The 24,913-nt window shown below is 41.1% G+C and overlaps 1 protein-coding gene across 1 annotated transcript; it reads left to right on the plus strand.

Annotated features, from left to right (window-relative positions):
• The first annotated feature begins 10,532 nt into the window (after nt 1–10,532).
• QTRT1 (queuine tRNA-ribosyltransferase catalytic subunit 1) lies at nt 10,533–23,747 on the plus strand. The gene is made up of 10 exons (XM_007430191.4): nt 10,533–10,781; nt 12,467–12,535; nt 13,916–14,054; nt 15,407–15,485; nt 19,855–19,970; nt 20,319–20,457; nt 20,557–20,632; nt 20,850–20,959; nt 21,582–21,666; nt 23,301–23,747. The coding sequence occupies exons 1-10, from the start codon at nt 10,560–10,562 to the stop codon at nt 23,451–23,453; spliced, it is 1,188 nt and encodes a 395-aa protein (XP_007430253.1). The 5' UTR covers nt 10,533–10,559; the 3' UTR covers nt 23,454–23,747.
• The last annotated feature ends 1,166 nt before the right edge of the window (nt 23,748–24,913 follow it).

The raw sequence follows: 24,913 nt of genomic DNA on the forward strand, positions 1-24,913 counted from the left end.
TGTGGTCAAACATGAGATGACAAGATTGAACGTTGACATTGGGAATCAGCAAATTGAAATGGACGGGAATGGGTGAATTTAATTCAGGTGACCATTATATCTACTACTGTGGCCAAGAAACCCTTAGAAGAAATGGAGTTGCACTCATAGTCAATAAGAGAGTGGGAAAGGCAGTAATGGGGTACAACCTCAAAAACAACAGAATGATCTCAGTGTGTATCCAAGGCAAACCATTCAACATCAGAGTAATCCAAGTCTATGCCCCAACCACTGATGCCGAAGAAGCTGAAGTTGACCGGTTCTATGAAGACCTACAACACCTTCTAGAACTAGCACCAAAAAAAGATGTCCTTTTCATCATAGGGGATTGGAATGCTAAAGTAGGAAGTCAAGGAGTAATGGGAATAACAGGCAAGTTTGGCCTTGGAGTACAAAATGAAGCAGGACAAAGGCTAATAGAGTTCTGTCAAGAGAACAAGCTAGTCATAGCAAACACTCTTTTCCAACAACACAAGAGACAACTCTACACATGGACATCACCAGATGGTCAATACCGAAACCAGATTGATTACATACTTTGCAGCCAAAGATGGAGAAGCTCTATACAGACAGCAAAAACAAGACCAGGAGTTGACTGTGGCTCAGATCATGAGCTTCTTACTGCAAAATTTAGGCTTAAATTGAAGAATGTAGGGAAAACTACTAGACCACTCAGGTATGACTTAGATCATATTCCTTGTGAGTACACAGTGAAGGTGATGAATAGATTTAGAGGATTAGATTTGGTAGACAGAGTGCCTGAAGAACTATGGATGGAGGTCTGTAACATTGTACAGGAGGCAGCAACTAAAACCATCCCAAGGAAAAAGAAATGCAAGAAAGCAAAATGGCTGTCTGATGAGGCTTTACAAATAGCTGTGGAAAGAAGGAATGTGAAAAGCAAGGGTGAAAGGGAAAGATATAAGCAACTGAATGCAGATTTCCAGAGAATAGCAAGGAGAGATAAGAAGGCCTTCTTAAATGAACAATGCAAAGAAATTGAGGAAAACAATAGAATGGGGAAGACTAGAGATCTCTTCAAGAAAATTGGAGATATCAAAGGAACATTTAGTGCAAAGATGGGCATGATAAAGGACAAAAAAGGCAGGGACCTAACAGAAGCAGAAGAGATTAAGAAGAGGTGGCAAGAATACACAGAAGAACTATACAAGAAAGATCTTAATGTCCCTGATGTCCATGCTGGTGTGGTCACTGACCTTGAGCCAGACATCCTAGAGAGTGAAGTCAAGTGGGCCTTAGGAAGCATTGCTAACAACAAAGCTAGTGGAGATGACAGTATTCCAGCTGAGTTATTTAAAATACTAAAAGACGATGCTGTGAAAGTGCTGCACTCAATATGCCAGCAAGTTTGGAAAACGCAACAGTGGCCACGGGATTGGAAAAGGTCAGTTTACGTTCCAATTCCAAAGAAGGGCAATGCCAAAGAATGCTCAAACTATCGCACAATTGCACTCATTTCACATGCTAGCAAGGTTATGCTCAAAGTCCTGCAAGCTAGGCTTCAGCAGTACCTGAACCGAGAACTACCGGATGTAGTAGCTGGGTTTCGAAGAGGCAGAGGAACTAGAGATCAAATTGCCAACATTCGCTGGATCATGGAGAAAGCACGAGAATTCCAGAAAAACATCTACTTCTGGTTCATTGACTATGCAAAAGCCTTTGATTGTGTGGATCACAACAAACTGTGGCAAATTCTTAAAGAGATGGGGGTACCAGACCATCTTACCTGTCTCCTGAGAAACTTGTATGCGGGCCAAGAAGCAACAGTTAGTCACGGAACAACCGATTGGTTCAAAATAGGGAAAGGAGTACGACAAGACTGTATACTGTCACCCTGCTTATTTAACCTATATGCAGAGTACATAATGAGAAATGCCAGGCTGGAAGACTCACAAGCCAGAATTAAGATTGCAGGGAGAATCATCAATAACCTCAGATATGCAGACGATACCACCCTAATGGCAGAAAGTGAAGAAGAACTAAAGAGCCTCTTGATGAGGGTGAAAGAGGAGAGTGTGAAAGCTGGCTTGAAACTCAACATTAAAAAAACTAAGATCATGGCATCTGGACCCATCAATTCCTGGCAAATAGAAGGGGTAGAAATGGAAACAGTAACAGACTTCATTTATTTGGGCTCCAAGATCACCACAGACGGAGACTGCAGCCATGAAATTAAAAGACGCTTGCTCCTTGGGAGGAAAGCTATGGCAAACCTAGATAGTATATTAAAAAGCAGAGACGTCACCTTGCCGACAAAGATCTGCATAGTCAAAGCTATGGTTTTTCTGGTAGTAATGTATGGCTGTGAGAGCTGGACCATAAAGAAGGCTGAGCGCCGAAGAATTGATGCCTTTGAACTGTGGTGCTGGAGAAGACTCTTAAGAGTCCCCTGGACTGCTAGAAGATCAAACCAGTCAATCCTAAAGGAAATCAACCCTGATTGCTCATTGGAAGGATTGATAATGAAGCTCAAGCTCAGATACTTTGGTCACCTAATGCGAAGAGAGGACTCTTTGGAAAAGACCCTGATGCTGGGAAAGATTGAAGGCAAAAGGAGAAGAGGACGGCAGAGGATGAGATGGTTAGATAGCATCACTGAAGCAATGAGCATGAAACTGAGCAAACTCAGGGAGGCAGTGAAGGACAGGAAGGCCTGGCGCGATATGGTTCATGGGGTCACAAAGAGTCGGACACGACTTAACGACTGAACAACAACAACATGCTCCTTGGTAAGTAGAGTGTCAACATGGCTGGGTGGATGAAGGGTGTGATTCGTCATTATTTTTCTGGTCTTCCTATCCAGGGCTTCTAGTTCTGCTTGAGTCCAGTCCACTATTTCAGCTGTGTATCTAATGACTGGAATTTCCCAGGTGTTAATTGCCTTGATGGTATTCCTCCACTGAGTCTGGACTTTAAAATCTTCTTCATTCTCATGATGTATTCACTCCTAACCTTCTTCTTGACTTCAGTGTGCTTGATGTTGTCAGCCTGAAGGATGCCCAGCTATTTGTAGTGATCTTCTTCATCCAAACTCTTAATGTCTTTTTTCCATAGGACATTTTGATTCCTTCAGTTTTCACTATTTTTCTTCTGCCACCCTGATGATAAGGGTGGCACATTCGTCCAGTCCAAACTCCATTGCAGTATCCTGGCTGTATATTTGGACAATGTTGAACAGCAATTCCATTTCAGATGGTGTTTTTCCATACAGCTTCGGATCATCCATGTAAAGGAGATGGAATAGCCTGGCAGATGTTTTTGATGTTTGATAGCCATGGCCTGACTTGTTCAGTACTGTTGACAGAGGAATCAATGCAATGACAAACAGTAGTGGTGATAGTGAGTCTCCTTGAAAGATTCCTCTCTTGATGTTAACCTCTCCCAGTCTATAACCAATGATCAGCAACTGTGTCTTCCATTGTGCCATTGATCTTTGCACAAACCATCTGATGTTTCTACTGACTCCTGTTATTTCTAGGCATTTGATTATCCAATCATGTGGCAGGAAGTCAAATGCCTTCTTATAATCAATCCAAGCTACATTCACTTTGGTCTTCCTTCTCTTGCAGTTTTCCAAAATCATCTTGTCAATTAGGTGCTGATCTCTGCTGTTTGGGCAGTTTCCTTTCTGCTCAGATGGAAAATGCTTGTTGTTGGTCATGCAGCCAGCCAGATGTTTAGACTGGATTTGGCATTTTTATCCACCTATCAAGCCCTTCCCAACAGTTGTTGTTTGATGGTGTTAAAGGTATCGCCACAGGATATAAGCTGTTCCAAGTAAAGCTGCCTTTTGCAATAGACTGATGGTGATTTTGTCAATGTCGATGGTGTTCAAGCTGTTGCTGTTGTAATTATTATATCCTACCTTTTTTAGATATAACTCAAGGCAGCAAACACACCTAATACTCCTGCCTCCTATTTTCCCCAGAACAAGCACCCTGTGAGGGGGGTTGAGTTGAGAGAGAGTAACTGACCTAAAGTCACCCAGCTAGCTTTCATGCCTAAGACAGACCTAGAACTCACAGTCTCCTGGTTTCTAGGCCAGCACCTTAGCCACTACACCAAACTAGTTCTCCTAACCTAGATTTTTTGTATTGTTTGAACCCAGTGCAATAATTACTTTTAATTGTCTCTAAGTAGATTCAGGAAATCAAGAAAAAGATGAGTTGTTCACATTTTGCTTTTAAACACATGTGGAGCTGGTATAATTCTCTCTCCCAAACACTCAGTTGTGATCAAGGCTTATCATGGCATTGAAAACATCATTCTGAATTTTTTATATAATTCACAGAACAGACAGATATGCAGAACAATACAGAAGGAAGATATTTGGTTTCTTGGTATAACCCAAGTTATCTCAACTGATCCTTCCAAAGACTTATAAAAGCTCCAGGGTCACCAAGCAGGTTTAACTACTACTTTTTGCAGCTTAGGTTCTTGTGTGAATTTTTCCACTAGCACCGTCCCTATAGTCTTTGGCATCAATAATTAACAGAGCAATGCTGATAAAAAGATATAAAGATATAGGTATTGCTTGCCTTGTTAACACCATTCAAAATATGATCTTTGATTATTTTCAAAAACTTTGAAAAGAGACAACTTTAAGGTCCTACCAAAGGCTGTGTTTACATAACAATGAAAATAAAAACAAACACATTTTTCTTCAGGACAGGGGTGAACAAGCTGTGGTCTCAGAGTATGATTGATGAGAACTGACAACACAGTGCCCTACCATTAGGAGGCAAGAAACCCTTTCAAATGGTAATATAAGCCCTATCATTTATTTATTTAACATTTATTTAGTTATCTTTATTTTTTAACTTTTATTGATTTTATTGTAATTTCTTTTTTGATTGTTTTGAGTTGCCCAGAGTCGTTGACAGTTATGTGGCATAAAAGTTTAATAAATTATTATTAACAGGCATATCATAGATTTAAAAACCCATAAAACTACTCTACTCCCAGTTCAACCTTACTCAGAAATGTAATGCAGCTCCCTCCCCCAAATGTTGTGTGCATCTTGGCCACCAAAAGCCTACCCATCTCTGGCTTTGTATATTAAGTAAATATACTCAAGGGAGTATAATTTTAGTACAGAACAGTTCCTCCCAGCTACTGATAATACATTAAAAAATCTTTACAGGATTTGATACAGCCTGAAAATGAGCTCAAAATATTTTTTTTCTTCTTTACTATAATTATTATTTTTCAGATATGCAGGCAGACATGGGATTTGAATGGCTTATTCAGTCATATGGCAAAGATCTCACAGAGGCTGGGTTCCCATTACAGTAAGCCTCAAACTGTGTTTGCAAAGCTTATTAAACTATGACTGAACCATAACTTATTGAATTAACCAAATTTATGGGGTTGCATGGCACACTGAATCATAAACTAATCATACAACAGCTTAATTGATATAACATACTAGGCAAAGATATGTGTTAGGAACACAGTCATGGTACAATTTGGTATGTTACATAAATCTAGTCAGGATGCATCCATCCTTGCCCTACTTGACCTCTCTGCGACTTTCAGTACCATCGACCATGGTATCCTTCTGGATCAGCTCAGAGAATTGGGGGTGGGTGGCATGGTGTTTGTGCTGGTTCACTTCCTTTCTTCAGGGCTAATCCCAGTTGGTGGTGGTTGGGAAGGAGAGATCCTGCCCTCAGCCTCTACTATGTGGGGTCCTGCAGGGTTCAGTTGCCATGAGGTGAGGTATCATCAGTACACTAATGATACCCAATTATACATCTCTGCCCCTGATGAATTAAGCGACGCTGGGAATGTCTTATCCTGGTGCCTGGAGGCTGTGAGGGTCTGGATGGGATACAACAGGCTTCAGCTGAACCCTGGCAAGAATGAGTGGCTGTGGCTTTAGGGCCTTCCGGTTCTAGGATTATGCCATCTTTGATGCTAGATGGGTGGCACTGCCCCAGACAGACCCAGAACGCAATCTGGGGTTCCTCCTGGACTCACAGTTCCTGCTCAAAGAGCAGGTGGCAGTCATGGCTAGTAGGACTTTTGCACAGCTTTGGGTTGTGTGCCAGTTGTGCCAGTTCCTGGATCAGGTGGCTCTGCTCACTCTCACTCATGCCCTGCTCACCTCTCATTTGGACTTCTGTAATGTGCTTTGCATGGGACTGCCCTTGAAGAGTATCTGGAAGCTTCAGTTGGTGCAAAATACAGTGGCGCGGGCAGTTATGTGTGCCACTAGAAGGGCACATTACACCTCTGTTCCGTGAGCTGCATTGGTTGCCAGTTTGCTTCTGGGTCCAATTCAAGATGCTGGTTTTGACCTTTAAAGTCCTCCATGGCATGGGGCCAAGTTATTTGAGGGACCACCTTTCCCCGATTACATCTGCCTGTCCCATGAGGTCTGGCAGAGAAGGCATGCTGTGGGTCCCGCCTGCCAGGGAATTCCATTTGGCGGGTCCCAGGAGGTGGGCCTTCTCTGCCATGGCCCCTGCCTTGTGGAATCTTCTTCCCTTGAAAGTGAGATTGGCCCCAACCCTCTTAACATTCCACAAATCCCTCAAGTCCTAGCTATATGATCAGGCCTGGGGATCCCAGGGGACTGGGGAGATTTTGTGATGGCTCCCTTACTACAGTTAACATCATTCTCTCCTGTTGTGTGTGTTTTTATAGTTTTTATAGTTTTAATGATTGTTTATACATATTTATGGGTTTTTTAACTGAGTGTTGTACGCCACCCAGAGGCACTTTTTTGTGAGATGGGTAGCTATATAAATATGATCAATCAATATATAAATGGTATGGCTCAGCTGAGGTATCTTTGAAAGATGAGGCTTGGGGGATTTTAAATTAACCTTCCTTTCTAATAATCTCTTCCTTCTCTATTTGAAAACATACTTATTAGTTGTGTTTGACCAATGATTATCCATGTCTAATATAGTCTACTACAGGGGAATAGCTAATCCATAGACCAGAAGACTGGGGGCTTCCAACCTCCTCTTCCAGAAACACACTAGTTCATGACACCCCACTTTTTGCTTTGGAGAAGCAGCCATCACCTAACTTCAAAGGGATGCCTCACCTGAAATTCTTGATCTTGCATGCAAGAAAAGAGGGTCTCAAAATTTGTACGTTTTTTCTGACAGTTGAAAGATTAAAAAATACTATAACAACAACAACAAAATAATTTCAGTAGTGTAACCGCCTGGCAATCTAGTATGAAAGTATATGGCCTTTCCCTCCATCTATGGGAGAGTAACAAAATCAAACTTTATTAGAAAATGAAAACAGTAACACCCTACTCCCCACCCACTTTAACATTCAATATCCAAAATACTCCATGTTGGAGGAGATAAATATCACTTGGTTAAAAACAAAAGGAAAAAGAAAATGTACTGTAATATTCTAAGCAAACCACAAGATGGTGGTAATCTCCTGCAAACAGAGTTATCTCTCAGAATACTACAGATCCGTAGTTTTTTGCAGAAAAATTTTGATGTAAACATTAAAATGCAGAAATTATGAGCACGGTCTAATGCAAATTCTAGCAGAAATGTGTGCCTATTTCTATATAATTTTTTTTTTCCTTGAAGCAAAGTCCCACTGCTTCCTTTTATGAGGGTTTTGCTTTTTCCTGCAAATTCCAGACTTTAATTTTTGGTGAGGGACATTGTTAGCCTTGTGCTTTTTGCACCTTTGATTCATATTTTGTCATCAGTTGTCCCTCAAGATTTTAAATGACAGTTTTTGAAAAATATTTCCCAGAGGTGGTCTGTCTGACTGACAGCAGGGGTGGAGGTACCAAGGGAGAGTCAGAATGATGCAAGCAAGGTTTCTCAACCTCAGCAACTTGAAGATGTGTGGACTTCAATTCCCAGAATTCCCCAGCCAGCATGGCTGGCTGGGAAATTCTGGGAGTTGAAGTCCACACATCTTCAAGCTGCCAAGGTTGAGAAACACTGGATGCAAGTAATGTTGTAGCACCATAATGCAAGCTGTATCTCTTTTCTATGTGTTTTGAAACATCGCACACATGCCCAAAAGGGATGGCGCTTATGCCACAAATTTACTGTACTTTTGTCATTCTGACAAAAGCAGCGAGTCTGCTGACTGTGTATATGAGATAGAGCATCTCTTTCTCATGGGTGTGGATTGATGTGGATTCAGCAGCTGTGCCTCCCTAGCAAGCGAGGAGACTACATTCACGACACCTACATATTGTGCTTCAGTATGTCTTGTGAACATAGCTGCCAAAAGGTATGTACTAGAAAGCAAAAGCGGTGAATAACTTCAGCAGCATATATACCAATACTGGAACAATAGCAAGTCCCTGTATAAGGACGATACACAAATTCAGGAAGTATTTCATTATTCTGTCCGAAACCACTCTTCTTGCACCTCTAAATGGTTCCCTTTTCTCCCAGTTTCTCAGCTTTGGTGTTACCAGCGGGAGTAGAGGTTCAAAAGCATGTACTCCATACAGGTTATCTGCACTCTCCATTTTCTCCTACCTACCTTATCCAGGAGGACAAAGCATATAAGATCAATACTTCACATGTTTCTAAACAGATATTTTTGTACCAATAGAAGATAATATATGTAGCTCAGGGTTGAACTGTGGAGTCCTTGGGGTTCTCTGAGCTTGGTTATTTTCTTGCAAACGTTTCATTACCCAGCTAGATAACATTACTGAAGTTTTAACTGCATTAGGATGCTGTATAATTCCCTGTGTTAGGGGATTAGCACAAAGGTTGATTGAGACCGCCATATCCAAGCAAATGCCTATAAATCCCCCACCATACAGTGATAACATGCTCCTCTTAGAAGAATTGGCAGAAAATTCTGAGGAAAGGGAGTGCAAGAATATGCTTTCCAGGCTAGAATCTAGGCTAGAAACATCACATGAAATATTGTCTTAGTAAGTTGCAAAAAGGAACAAATGTATATAAAAGAAAAAGGGGGAATTGTGAAAAATGATAAAGTGTTGTTTTTGCAGTCAAAGCTAGCTCAAAGGTATCATGTTCAAACAGGATGACCTTACGGTCAGAGCAGAATGCCTTTGTTGATCTACTTAAGTCGCTAATGCTTGCATAGACAGTGCCTAGCATAAGATTTTCTATAGGAAATAGGCTTGCAGTAAGGCTAGCAGGAAGCAAGTAGCTTAACCACAGGGAGACAGGAAGCATCAGACAAGCTTAGACACCGGTGCATGAAAACTTAGTTAGGAAGCTGTGCCATAAAAGGGAATAAATATGGGCAAGGGGCTCTTCAAATAAGAGTAATGGGAGATGTAAACGGGCGGAGATTCATGTGGGTAGTTCAGGCGCTTCGGATAGGCTGTAAACCTTGCAGTACCCAACCAATGGGGAAACAAGAGAGGGTACCAGCGCCCGGGGAATAGGGAATAAAAGGCTGAATGTTTTGTGAATGGGTGTGCCTACTTGATAGGACACCCGCTCTTGCAAGAACGTTAAATAAAGTTCTCCTGCTTCACTGTGCAGTGGTGTCTGATCTGAGTCTTTCCATAAACTGGAGTATTTCTAACACACATGACCCAAAGTGGTGGAGCATATAATGTAATGCTTTTATCATTCTCTTAAAAGTGGCAAGCTCCTATGGATGTACTGAGAATATATTATAAACAGTGTGTTGTCCCTCACTTCAGTCCATTGACTTTCCCTACAGGTTTGGTACTATGTACTACATTAGTGCTGTCTCCCTCCCCAAGTCCTCCACAATGGTAATGTTGTCTAAGAAAGCTGGGGTTGCCCTACTGGTATCCTCTTCATTCAGACTTAGTTCACAAATCCCAAAAAGCCATGGCTTGTCTAACTATGCTTTATTAAATACATTGCAGTTGTCTGGATTTGCATCTATTGTTAGCCTATAAACAGTGATTCACAAAGCACAGTAGCTAGATTCCCCCAAATCCTAAGTCAAAGGAAGACCTCGTGCTTGACTATTGTGCAAACCCAGGCTGTAATAATTATTTTTGGCTTAGTGTGTTGTGTGAAAACTGCCATTGTGAAGCGTGTTTATGGCTTAACACAATGTATGAACACAGCTAACTGCAATTTATCTAACATGACTACTCAAACCATAACTAGGCACTCTTTGTAAACTAAGCTAATGACAACTACAAGATGGGCAGAAATTAAAATTTTAGCAATGCTGGGAAGCTACCAGCCACGATGTGAAGTTTTCAGAGAGGAAAAACAAGAGAACCAGCGCTATAGCCCATAGCAGCGCTCGGGGCTCTTCTCATGGAAACCGTTGCTTTCTTCCTCGTGCACAGTAAGCCGCTTCGGGTACTAATTGTAGTCAGCGCTCAGTCAGTCAGCGCTCAAGCTGTCTCTCTCCTTTTTGATAGTTCTATAGTCGTGGCTTAGACGCGACCAATGACGTTGTTGAGCCAACGGGCAACGAGAAGAGGGCGGGACTTTTCAGCTTCTGCCGCCGCCGCCGTCCCCCCAGCTGGCAGTGACGCCACGTGACCCCAGGCGGCGGGCCCAGTGGTGGTGATGGCGGCGACTTCTGCTGCGCTCTCGCTGCGCGTGATAGCCGAATGCGGGCAGAGCAGGGCTCGTGCTTGTGAGCTACGGCTGCCGCATGGCCCCGTGGATTGCCCGGTCTTCATGCCTGTCGGCACGCAGGGGACCATGAAGGGGCTCACCGCCCTGCAGCTGGATGCGCTGGGATGCCGCCTGTGCCTAGGCAACACCTACCATCTAGGCATGCGTCCCGTGAGTCGAGCCTTCCGCATAGACTTGTAATTTCTAGAGTTGTACTAGGCGAGAAGTCCCCAGTCTTCGGGAGAAAGCTACAGTTTTAGTGTAGTTGCCTTGGACAACCTGTTATTGGGACCTAGTAGGAGAAAGTTTTAACGTATGTACAAGTTTTTAGCAGTTTAAGGCGACAGTGTTCCCGGGACATCTGCAGTATTTGATCGAGAGAGGGCATCCCAAGCCAGCCTCTGGCCGCGTCTTTGAGTTAATGGAGACATTAACGTTAGCCGTAGCTAGATTTTCACAACATGTTCTATCAAGCTACGCTGTACTCTGCTTATTTATGTCTTAGCATTTATGCGGTTTACGTTTTATGGGAATCATTCAAGTATACTTTATTAAAATCATGGTTAAACAAACCATGGCTTAATACGTTCTGTGAATACAGCATATGTTCTCTTTTGGTCTTAGTCTGAACTTCGGTCTGAAATTAATGCATTTATAGGATTGTTACTGATCAAATATCCGGGGCTTTTGCAACACATTGAACCATAAACTAGCTATGATGGCTGTATTTAGACAATACAGTGAAACCACACATTCTGACTGTACTTGAGCTGTTAGCTTGTTTTATGAATTCACCTATTGCAGCTAGCTTATTCAGTGTGTTGCAAGAACTCAGGATATTAGATCAATTGTGTCAAAGTTAATCATGGGATAAGTTTATTATATGATGACCACCATTCCCTTTCCACCTTCTCACTGTGTAGTATGAAATTGGTGAAATGCAGTGATATTAGGACTATTGAGGAAATTACAAGAAAACAAAACAAGTTAGAAAACGTGCTAACCCCTCTGTTTGCTGTTGATTTACTATATTGAATTTGGTTTCTATGGGGTTTATGCCTAGGAGATTATCTGAGCTAAAATATTGCTATTGGTTGAAATATCTAGTGTATTTGAGCAAGGTATCTTTCTCTTCATCTGATTCCAATTCTTAAATTTTGCTTTGGATTTTGATTATTAAGTTAGTTTGCATGTTTGTACACCCCATCAGCATGTGTCCCTGTTCTGTTTTGTTTCCAATAAGATACATGGATGGATTATAATTCAGTTAAAGGAGATAATTAACATTTATATAGTTTCAAATGTTTCATATTTATCTTGTGCTCTGTAAAATGGAATCACTGTATTGCAACTGATTATGAGTATTTGAGAATTACTAGCTTACCTAGGATTCATAATAAGCATACAGTGAAGGTAACAAATAGAACCAGGGATTTCTTCGTTACTAGCTTAGTTTGATAACTACTGTATCATATCATATCCAGTGTAGTCTGTCTTTCTGTTTGTTTGTGTTTGACCTCTGAAGTATACATAGGAGTGTTACAGTGGCACAAATCATCAGAGATGTTGTGTCTGTCCCCTATCCTTTTTAGTTTGCTTAAAATTGTTGAAAGCATAATGCATCTATTTTGGAGTTACTTTAGTGTGATCTTGCCAAGGTCTGCAAAATGTGGCTCAGCCTTGCATTTAGCATAGTTTAATTGTGGTTTATTGAATAAAGCCCAACTGTATGGGATCTGACAACATACTAAATTCATAGTTTGTAAGCAGTAGTGGGTAGGTTTAAGCAATAGGCTAAGGATCTTTGGCACTAGTAACTTGATAGGCACTCATGATGATCTTTCATGCTGTTCCAGGGACCAGAACTTATCAAAAAAGCTAACGGACTCCATAGCTTCATGAACTGGCCAAGAAACCTACTCACAGTAAGTATGAATATGACTGAGGAGGTTGTCTGTACCTGGAAAATCAACCCTTTTGCTATAGTTGAGCTTTGTTGACAAAAATAAGAAACAGTGGCCTATATGGCAGGTATGGAAGTAAACATGGGGTGTGAGAGAGATGGTGAACACATGGATGATCCACCTGCATGTGGAATTGTACTGTTCAACTATGGAAATGTTTGATGAACCAGGTAGTTATATTGTCTTCCCAAGCAGTGAGAAGATTTTTAGTACACTCTCCATCTGATCAAAAACCCAGGAAAGCACAACTGGCAAAATTTTGTTCACCATGTATAGTAATCACATGACAAGCTTATGTATTCATTAAGTGCTTGTGTTGTATACACATGCTTTATAAATGAAGGTCTTGGGTATGCACCCCAATCCGGTGTGTTTTTCCTTGAAAGCTAGTCTCATTGCTTTCAGTGGAGTTAATCCCAGGTGAATATGTGTAGAATTGTAGCCTCAGTCAGTAACTGCATATTTTGAGCAGAGAAATCTAAATCTCAGTAAATGTGAGGTGTGAGGATATGGAAAGATGTACCCTTATTACCTCAGTAAAATGAATGGTGTGCTGTATCATGTTGAGCAGGGAAGGGAGGCAAAACAGCTTGCTTGAAGAAAGCCAGTGAATTTGTAGCCACAACGATTAGCATTGTGCCCCATTTCAAAAGGCCTGTTGGCACACCCAGCAATAATCCTTGCTATTTTCAGTCTCCAGAAATCCTGAAAGCAGGGAGTTGGGCGGTCTTAGGCTACACATTGGCAGCTTGCTGAGCAGCCCTGAGCAAAACCAGAACTGCATCTTATACAGTGCATTCGGAAAGTATTCAGACCCCCTTCACTTTTTTCAATTTTGTTATGTTGCAGCCTGATACTACAATCGTTCAAATTCATTTTTTTCCCATTGATCTACACTCAGTACCCCATAATGACAAAGTGAAAACAGAATTATCTTTGGCCTACTAGTTGCAAAGACAAGACAAGAGAAAAGGCAGACACTGTAAATTACAGCATTATATTTGAATGTTTTTTGGTAAACCCATCTGGGTGATCTTATTTATCCCTTCCTACTAGGCTTCCTGCTAGCCATACTATCTCTGAGATATGGTCAGTGAATAGAAACAATGTGGTTTACTGGGCCACTGGTTCCTGTCTGATTCCTCCCCCTGTTGCCATTCAGGATCAATTCAACTTGCTGTGAATGTTTTCTTAGAAGGGCACTTTAAGGAGTTCACATATACGCAGGGCACTTTATAGAGTTGGTGGTGAATTGCAGCTCACGTGTGTGGAAGGGGACTTTACCACCACACCAGCCAGTTTCCCTGCTTCTCAGTTCCTTTCAAAGTGTCTTTTCTACAGGATAGTGGTGGTTTTCAGATGGTCTCTCTGGTAGAGTTCTCCAAAGTGACTGAGGAGGGAGTACATTTCTGTTCTCCTTATGATGGCAAGGAGATTCTGCTAACTCCAGAAAAATCCATCCAAATACAGAATGCTCTTGGTAACTATTCTGTTTTGCATGATAATATGAATGGCTAAACTAACTGATGCTTCCTTCTCTTTTATATTGGTGGTGATATTTCCCTGCTGCTGTGGTTGTTTGTCTGTCACAGCAGAAAATAGTTCAGTAGCCCATGAGCGCTCTATTTGACCCTGTTTACATACTTAGTCCCTATTTCTTGTTTTGCCTGTTAGTGAATGATTTATCCACTGTGCTCCTTTTTGAGGAGAAACAGTCTGGTTACCATTATCCATGCACTGCTTACATCCCAGTTAGACTGTTGCAATGTCTCTCTGTGGGGATGTCCTTGAAAGAGGTAAAGAAATGACAATGAATTGAAAATGTCCTGTCTGGAGTGTCCCATTGGGAGCACAGAACACCTGTTTTAGCTAAGCTGCTTTGGCTTCCAGTCCCTGTCATTCCACATTCCAGGTGCTTTATTTGTTACCTGTCAACCCCTAAATGGCTCAGGCCCCTCCTGCTTGAAGGAACTGCTTCCCCCACATGATGTTCCTGAAAGCTGCACCCTGCATAGAACAGCCTTCTCCTTGTGTTGTCCTAGAGAGATGCCCCCTTGGAATCAGCTAGAGCTGAGGGCCGTTTTGGGCGGCAGGACCAACACATTGGAATTCTCTCACCCACTCCTGCCTTTTCTTTATTATGCTTAAAAAGAAAAAATTAAACGTGTTTTATTCAGCTTTTCCCTCATAGTGGTCATGCCTATTTTATTGCTGGGTTTTCAATTTGTCAACAGCATACTTTTAAAATGTATTTCATCACTGTTTATTCTTAATTCTCTTTTGAGATATTGATTTAAGTACTTTGGATTATTGTTATTATGTTATTTGCTGATGCTTCATTATAGTGTAAGACAATTTTATAAAGTTTATAGCTTATTGTGTATTACTTCTATTTTTGTTTGGTTTGATATTTATCAGTTCTGTTTGTTTTCTGCTATGACCTGGCATATCCCTTTGGACCATGTAATGTATAAATTACCAAAATTAATAAAATAAATGCATAAATAAAGGGTAAAGCTTCCTTTGGATATTTAACGTATCTCTTCATTCCACTGTTTCTGGAAATGAGCCAAAACAAGTTTTTTTTTTTCCTAAAACGTGATTGGTGACTGAAAAAATTATCCACTTCCTTTTTCAAATCAAATCTTTATTTATTTTATTGGCTTATATTTGTTTAATGGGTTTCTCACCGTAGGCCCTGTAAATGCCTCATAAGTCAAAAAGTATAGAATATTAACTAAATATTGTTAAACTCTATCTAGGCCTCTCCATCCTCCATTTCCATATTGACTGATCTCAGCCATCTCTGCTAACTTGTATTTTTTCCCCCAGGCTCTGACATTATAATGCAATTAGATGATGTGGTCAGCAGCACTCTCAGTGGCCCCCGCGTGGAGGATGCCATGTTAAGGTTTGTGCCGCATCAATCAACCCTTCGATTGTGTTGCCAGCTCCATTCAGCTTCTTCCAATCCTTGGCCTCTGTGTGGCTTGTACACCTGGTCTTTTGGTGTGTATACTTCTCTGGTTATGGAAACTTTGTTTATTACCAGGAAGCTTTCAAACTCAATGTGCTTAGTACTAGCCAATAAAATTCTCTTTACATCATTTAATCATATATGTCCCCTCCATTTTGTTTTTAAGCATGTACTTCTTTCTGAAGTGACTTGAGAAAAATCTCATCAATTACAAAATATTGGGAGACAATGTTTGGGTTACTGTGGAATCAAACAAGTTAGGGAAAGCATGCAACGCATGGCTCTTGGAATTCTTTCAAGCCTCTTGATTGGGAGTAGCCATAGGAAGCATCTGTTTTTCTTCTGTGAAATAAAATCATGTGTTATATCTGTATGTGTGCTTTTGCCCTCCCTTTGGGCTCTTCCTGTACATGCTTCTATGTATGTGTGCATGGGAAAGTACAGGGCAGGGTGCATACACTCAGTCATATGACCAGAGGAGCTTCAAATGGAGCAGTCAGCAGCTCTTGCCAGTGGCCTCTCCCATTTGGGGATTTTTTCTGGAACATTGTTCTCCATAGCTCCCAACTGGATTTGGCCCATTTTCAAATGTAATCTTTCTTTTACTGATACCCAATTTGATCCAGGTTTGTTCTGGTTTTGGAGAGCTATCTTGGTGACAGACAAAACAGTTCTGAGCCCCTTTATGTAATTTCTTTCCAACATTCTGTTGTGTTGGAAAGGATAAAAGATCTGAAAAAAGAGACAAAAGTAGCAGCCTTGGATTCTCAAAACTCTGGTTTTCTCTGGAGCTATGAAATTAGCCTCACCTTGAAAAACCCATAACCAAATGTTCAGCTGAAAGTGCTGAAATAACAGCCAGCTACCTATTCACGTGCATAATACGTTAATAGATGCTTGACCTTTTTGGGTCTTATTCTGTGTTTTTCTCTTTGCACTTTTCTTTTGTATTGAAAAGCTGTTTCTTAGCTTTCTGTGCTCATTGCTCTTTCCTTCTGGATGTTGGTATATGTGACAGACTGTACTAGAGACTTGGAATGGCAATCTCCATGCCATCATGGAGGCTGTCCCATCCAGTCCTCAGGCCCCTCCAAATGAGGCTTTTCCCCCTGCATGCATGCCAGTGAATGCCAACAGTCACTCAGCCTGCCTCAGCTCTCCTGCACCTTTCTGAGGCAGAAGGGTCTGGAGTGAGTGTTGCTGGGGAGGGCACCCTTCTCTGCAGGATGAGGGGGTTGGGGAGAGCAACAGCTCTCTACCCTCTCCTATATCTGTCTCTGTGCAGAACAAGGTGAAGTCCTAGCTCTCTGCCTCGTTCTGTGCAGTAAAAAGCATTTTTTTCTTCTGTGTAAAAGGCAGCAAACATTGTTCCCTTCCTTTTTCTGCCATGAGGATGGTCTGGGATAGAATAGGGCTTTTTGCCTGAGCATTCTGATACGGGGTGTGTGGAGATAGGTTGGAAATTTAGCTGTCAAATCTAATTCAGTTCCCACACATGGTATTGATGGCGCAGTTCAGAGTAACAAGAAAGAAAACATTCCAGCCACCCAGAAAGGAGAATATGAAAAACTCACAAATTTACCTATAAATTAACCAGTCTTTCTCAACCTTTTTACCCTGGAGGAACCTTGAAATAATTTTCATGTCTCAGGGAACCCCTGCATAAAAATTGCAAAAAATATAAGACTTCACAATACAATTCACTTCTAACCTACACAATCCATGTTTTACAACATTTACCACAACAGCAAAGCAGCAGGTTGGCTGCTAAGTTGCAACACATAAAAATTCCCAATGCTATGTGTGTTAGAATTGTGCAGTGCTCAAAGTTCAAAAAATTGTGTGTGCTTTTTTTCAACCATATAGAATCCCTAGCAACCTCTTGCTAGGGGTTCTGCATGGTTCAGAAAGCCTGAGTTGACCTATATGTCATTGTGCTATAGAACCATTACAAAAGGTCATGTCTACATGTTTAGATCCTTAATCTATTTTAGCATAGATGGGCAGCCCATGAGTTATGCACGGCCTTTGACTGCATTTCATATGACCTACTTACTGCCAAGAGGTTTTCCTCCTCCAACTGATGAGCAAGAAATAAATGGTCAGTGCAAAATTGCCATTAAAAATTAGGAGAAAGTCTTTGTTTCCTCTTTTCCCAGCAAGATAGCTTGGTTCCATATCCATTAACAGTGTACCCAAAAAATCTTAAGTGGGGTCACGAGAAGGGAGATAAAGACTTCCATTCCTCATTCTAATGCCCCTCCTCAATGTCATAAAATTTGTTACGAAAGTCAGTGGAAAACAAGAGGCTCTGCTGGTGATCCCTGTGAGGAAAATAAATTATGTATGCTCTATTGATTCAGCTCACAGGGCCAGAAAGATTGATGTGCAGGTAGTCTGGGTTACGACAGCAATTGGGACCGGAATTTCCGTTGCTAAGTGATGTGGTCATAAAGCATGATACCATGCGATCACATTGCTTAGCGACAGCAGTCCCAGTTGCTGTCATTAAGCACGGACCATGTGGGTCATTAAGTGGGGACCTCATATGACCACAACGTGGAAAGAGGCACTGAAACTGCACCCAGGCAAGCCGGCTGGTGGGGGAGAGCTACGAGTGGGCAAGTGGGCACTATAGAGTACAGGCGGGTGCCATGGGCAGGCGCTATGGAGTGCAGGTGGGGGCTATGGAGTATGGGTGTGTGCTATGGCATGTGGGCGGGTGCCGTGGGTGGGTGGGCAGGTGCCACAGGCCAGCGCTACAGAGTACAGGTGGGTGCTATGGAGTGCAGGTAGGCGCTGCTGAGTATGAGATCCCCAATGCCACCCACAGGCTCCTCAGGGTTAGGACTTTGCTTGTGGGAAGCCGGCAGGGAAGGTGACAGATGGTGATCATTGACCATGGGATGCTGCAACCATTGTGATTGCGAGCCAGTTGCCAACACCCGAATTGCAATCACGTGACGCAGGGATGCTGCATTGGCTGCAGCTTCTAGAACTGGTCATAAATGCTCCTCATTCATCACCACTGTAACTTTGAACAGTCGCTGAATGAGTGGTAATAACCTGAGGACTACTTGCACCATAAGATATTCATGGAGAACATGCACTTAATGCAGCGGCTCCAGTCCTAGCATCTCTCAGATAACAGGACTTCTGTATCAACTCTGGAGAGCTATTTCCATTTCATGTTAGATATTTCTGCATGAGATTGTCCAAAGACCTTGCTTAGTATTAAATCTTTTGAGATTGCTAAAATCTTGGGAAAGTGAACAATTTACATGAGATTTCAGGCAATTTCAGAGGAACTTGCTGAACCCTTGCTGAACAAGATCTCCCAAATCCTAACATGAAAACAAGGAAGAAGGGAGACAAATATGCCAATACTGCACTATTGCCACTATTGTCTGGAAATTAATAAAATAGACAGAACAATTCAAGCACATTTGACCAGAATGTTCAAGTCTTCCTTTCCTGTATGGTTGCAAAAGGACTAATTCATATGTTGACAACTAACAGATTTTACCAATTTACCCCCCATCTGCAAAGTGTCCATAATTCTTGATACTTTAATTCCAAATGTGGAAGCAACTAGCTGACTTTCTCATACAGACAGGCAAGGAGACAGCTAGAAAAATCCTAGAACCATTTCCATATTGTTGCCAGAAACACAACATGAACATGTTTTCTTCCACCAAGAGTCAGTCTTGATATGAGGAAGATTTGACTTTACTTCAAGGGAACATACAGCTTTTTATGAAGGAGAAATCACTCTAATCCACACAGATAACTTTATGAATTTCAGAATTTCAATTGTGGCAGCAATAGGATAAGCCCAGGGCAAGTTAGGATTCCATCTTTTGAATTACATCTCCAATAGCAAAGCAGTCCTAACCTTCCATTACAGAATATTTTCTGAGATGCTAAATATTTACAGTTAAACTATGTTTTGATTTCAAGATGAAAAGACACTAGCTTCCTAGTTTTAAAACAACCTGGCACTAGTCTACAAAAATTATATTGAAGCACAATATTCCAGTTATTGGGTAAATAAATCATGCCAATTTTATCTACTTCCTTTCAACTTCTTTATAAATATAAATTACTGGTATAGGAATCTCAGTACTTCCAAAATGTTATTCAGTATGGAATTTCAGGTATAGCTACAGCATTCAGATCAAAGTATTAAATGAACTCTATTTAAATAAACTGCTATAAAGCACTCAGATGCGAATTAGACTGGAGTTATCAATGGAATGACATAACAAATGCAAGTCTTTTAATAAAAGGATGTGTGTTGCAGGTCTGTTCGCTGGTTGGACAGGTGTATTGCAGCACACAGCAAACCTAATCAGCAGAATTTATTTGCCATTATTCAGGGTGGGCTGGATCCTGTCCTTCGAACCAGATGTCTGGAAGGTAAGGTCACTTTTCTTTTGAAACTGGCAATTCCAGCTGTTTTAAACTGGCAGATACTTTTGTTGTTGTTCAGTCGTTAAGTCGTGTCTGACTCTTTGTGACCGCATGAACTATATCACAGATACTTTAGAACAGAATAAAAGGGAATTGGGATGATTTAAGAGCCTCATCTGTGATTCTGATTGTACAGGCTAACTCTGAAGCTTTTCAAACATTTCCTGGCCATTCGTTTGCCAAAATAGTTTGTAAAATGTATAATAATGTATAGATAATAAACTTTGGATGCACTGGCTTCCTTCCTCTCTCTCTCTTTCTTCCCACCCCACCTCCCCATCTCTCCCCTGTTAGAGATGACTAAACGAGATGTGCCGGGTTTTGCTATTGGAGGCCTGAGTGGTGGCGAGGCCAAAGATCACTTCTGGAGGATGGTGGCCCTCAGCACAAAACATCTCCCAAGGAACAAGCCTCGCTACCTTATGGGAGTCGGGTAGGAGTAAACAAACCATGTTATTACATGGGATAAGGGATAGCCACCTTTTGCAGCTGCTCATCTGATGCATGTTTCTCACCTCTATTCTGCTCAAAGTTATGCTACTGATCTGGTGGTGTGTGTAGCCCTGGGCTGTGACATGTTTGACTGTGTCTATCCCACAAGGACAGCAGTAAGTACATGTGTCAACTGAGGAAATGGAGTAGTGAGTTGGACGAGGGGGGTACATTTCACCAGTTTATGCAAGGAAACATAGACTGGCATGGAAAGACTGTAAAATAAAGGGGGGGGGGATTATGTAGGGATTTGAAATACCCACTCCCCAGGGAAGTAGTAGGGTTGTGTTTTGTACCATCTCCTGAAATATATAGACCTCTTTCCATTTCTAGCGCTTTGGTTCAGCTTTGGTCCCTTGGGGCTCCCTACAGCTGAAGAACAAGCAATATGCCAAGGATTTCCGGCCCATTGATGAGAACTGTGCCTGCCCCACCTGCCAGAGGTTTGTGTGCCTGGGTTGGAGTGGATTTTTTAAAAATAGAAATGGAAAAAAGAGCTCTTATTTAGAACTAGGACCCAGGAAAAATTAAATTCAGATCCTCATTTAGTCACAAACTCAGTACATAATCTTTATTAGCTACATGCTCTTTCTGAAACTAATTAATCTCATCCAATGTTTGTGAGGATAAAATGTGGTGACATCATAATGAGTGGGATAAAAATGCAATAAAACATTTAATTTAGAATCGTCTTCAGGTAGCTTCAATTCCAGCTACCTCATCCCAAGTTTTCTTTGATTTCTCCATGCTATACCACAATCTTTGCATTCTTCCTCTTTTATTGAGTTGCTGACCACAAAAGTGCACCTGGACAGTCCATCTTGTAAAAGGTAGTTTTGTTTTATAAAGTTAAATCAGCAAGCATGGAAAAGTAAGTTCCTGCTGTTGCCTGAATTGTCTTGTATATTTTCACTCAGCTGATACTAGGTTTAATTTTCTGTATTTTATCTTGTGCTGTAAAGGAACAAAAACCATTTTCCCCTTGTTCTTCGCCCTTGATGTATAAAAAACCTTCCTTAAACCTCAGGTCACAAGAGGATTCCCTTGTTTATTTGTCTGTTACAGATACAGTCGAGCTTTCTTGAATGCTCTCTACCCTCTTGATTCAGCTGCCAAGCATCACATTACCGTCCATAATATTGCCTACCAGGTCAGTCTGTTCAGAAGCCTCAAGACTTCTGCTGAATGGGTGTCAGTAAAGCTAGTGCACTTCAGAACAGGGGCATGTGGGATGCTGGCTGTGAAATAGAGATAAGAAAGTAGGTGCAGTTGGCTTTTCTCTCTTTTACCATAACTTTATCGAAGTGGGCACAAAGCTTTCTTCTCTTGCTCACTTTTTCCCCTCCAGTCTCTTACCTTCCATGATTTCTGCCTATACAATCATAATCCTAATTTTCTTAACTAAATTCTGGGAAATTTAATTTAGCTATGTTTTCCTACTTTCTTCCTTATCTAATCCTTTCTTTTGCTTATTAATTATTTTCTGCACTTTGCAAATTGTTGCTTACAATGAAAGGGAATATATAATACATTCTGCAAAATTTGATCAGTTTATATAATATATTCTATACACATTGTAACTAGATTTACACATGATAGTAAACTGGGGTTTGCTTAACTGTGTTATTAAATGAACCATAGATGGCTAGAGCTATACAACTCACCAAGCCATAAGCCACAGTGTACAGACCACAGTAGCTAGATTCACACAACATATAAACTCTGACCCCAAGAAATCATGTCTATCAGCCAGTATGTGCCTGCTGGTAGAGTATAAATTCTTGAGACTAGGTGCCTACCTTATAATCTCACATATTATATGACTCTGCCATATAAATCAGCTGTTTTGTATATATAATTAGGATAGATTGTGGGATATCCCCCAGCAGTTATGTAGAACTGGATCTGCTCTAGGGGCTGGATCTGGCCCTTGCCCTGAATTGCTGGGTGATATTAAGAAGCAAGGAGGGGACCTCTGTCATCCTTACCTTTCTGGAAGAGGAGATGGGAACCATCACTCCACTTGTCCCCTTTTGCAACAAGAAATGCATAATGCAGGATGAAATAGGAAGCAATCACTCTGAATTTTATTGTAAACCACCCAGAGTCACTTCCTTGTGAGATGGGCAGTGTCTAAATTTGAAATATAAATAAATATAAATAAAATAAATTTCATCTGACACAGAGCAGTTCTTCAGTGTGCACCTTCCCCATTAGGGAAGGTATATGTCAGATGAGCAGGCACTAGCCATGCCAGGGTATCTTCTGTTAGAGAAAGTGTGCTGTTGGGGTGGCTGCTTGAGCATTTCTTCTAGAACAGCATTTCTCAACCTTGCTGGCTGGTGAATTCTGGGAGTTGAAGTTTACACACTTAAAATTGCCACGGTTGAGAAACTCTGTTGTAGAATATGCCTTCTGTTTGTATCCTTCTCCATCAGGGAAGTGCCAGAAGCTCCCAAAGTAGTTTGCCCAACACATACAATTGAGGAAGGCTAGCACTGGACAAACTAGCATGAACACAAGGAGTACCCAGTAATAACAGGGAAGAAGATTTCTTTAGAAGCTATTGAGGATTTGAAGGGCAGAGCACCTCAGATGAGAGTCAAAGGCCATGTGGGCTGCCTATATATAGCAGATGAGTCTTGGAGGCCTTTATCCCTGCTCTACAGTCTCTAACTAACCCATTGGTCAGCTAGTTTAGCCTATAATTGTTTGTTCTTCCCCCTTGCTATATATTTCATTTTATATAGTTGATAGTGCCTATTCTCTCCTTTTTTCCTCCAGATGAACCTGATGCATTTGATCCGCGAGAGCATAACTGAGCAAAGATTTCCACAGTTTGTTCAGAATTTTATGAAGACTATGTATGGGAACTCCAGCAACTATCCCCAGTGGGCTGTGGAGGCCCTGGCCTCAGTTGGAATTAACCTGGAGTAAGAGTCATCAAGAAACACTCTGGATCCTAGACTTGCCTTGGGTTTGGTTGCCCTTCCATGGCTGCCCCACCTTGCTTTCCAGAACAATTACTTGGGCAGTGATGACACTTGAAGGCCTCTTTCTTTCCAAGGAGCAGTGGAGAGAAGTTGAGCCCCTTGTCTGATAACCTATTACAGTGGTCTTATCATAGTGGTCAGAGTTTAAATTGGAGATGTCTGTAAGTTCTTTGGTGTACCTCTTTTATAGTTCTAGTTTATATTTTAAATGTTAAACTTTCTAAAATAAATTTGATTTGGCTAAATGGTTTGTTTGAATGTGTAAATTAAGCATCAGAACTGGCAAACGCTGTGCACATACCGTTTATAAGGTTAACTTAGCATCATTGACCTGAGGCTTTTGTAAAACCTTTATTTATTTGGCAAAAGGAATTACGGAAATAGAAGAAAGACCGAATCAGAAATGAGGAAGAAGAGAGATGAGTACACGTCCTGTCCTGATTTTTCTTTTATGGTTTTTCTAGTATAATTTTTAAAAATTCATTAACTATGTCTATGTCCCTTGTCCCCAGTCAACATTCCAGTTTTCCCATTGGCGGGGAGGGGGAAAGATATAGGGATGGCATTGGTGAGCAGCACTGAGATACAGAGAGATCACTGTTACAGACTAGCAAGGAATTTACAGGGAAGAATCAAAGCCCGAAGAGGATTGTTACTGTCATCAAACATCTAAAGTAGAATTCTCAGCTATATTGGCACTGCCTCTTGCTTCCTTCTTTTTTCCTCAGAGATGCTGGGTGTGTGCAAAGTCCTTCAGTGAAATGGTTTTCAACCTGGCTATCAGGCTGTGAGCATACATACAAGCAGCTATGTGGAACCCTATACCAATAACAGCCAGCATCTTATCTAAATGTCTTTGGTGCTTTACAGAAGATGGAGCCAGAGCTCCACATATAAATATACAATGAATCTTCAAGGGAAACTGAAAGCCAGTTCACATATGGACCCAAGCAAACCACCTGATATCAGATCAGTTCATTATCAAAACTGTCTCTCCTGCTCCAAAGAAATTGACTTCTAGCCCATGTCATTGTGCAGACAAGAGAAAGAAGTACAAGCACTTGAAACTTGATTTCAGTATAGATAGGTCTTGCATCTGCAGTCCAGTGGCGTCCAGAATGTGTGTCAAAATCAGCAAACTTGTAGACAGCATTGCAAAAGGGCAAGGCTTGCATCACAACGCTCCATTTACCATCTTGCTACAATTGGAATTATAATGGCTTCTTTAGCTTTACAGTACTGCAATCTACTTATCAAAGGTTCTTGAATCCTTTTTAATAGCAATTTTCTTAAAAATTACAATTAAAAAAAACTAATATAAATTAAAAAAGAAAAAGTGCAGAAAATAAAAAAAATAGAAAAGAAATAACATAGTAAAGAAAAAAGTATATAAAATTACTTCCC

This window comes from Python bivittatus, unplaced genomic scaffold (assembly GCF_059951505.1).
Source record: "Python bivittatus isolate LINGU-HERP-01145 unplaced genomic scaffold, Pbiv_v1 ctg000220_np1212, whole genome shotgun sequence".
Classification (NCBI taxonomy): domain Eukaryota; kingdom Metazoa; phylum Chordata; class Lepidosauria; order Squamata; family Pythonidae; genus Python; species Python bivittatus.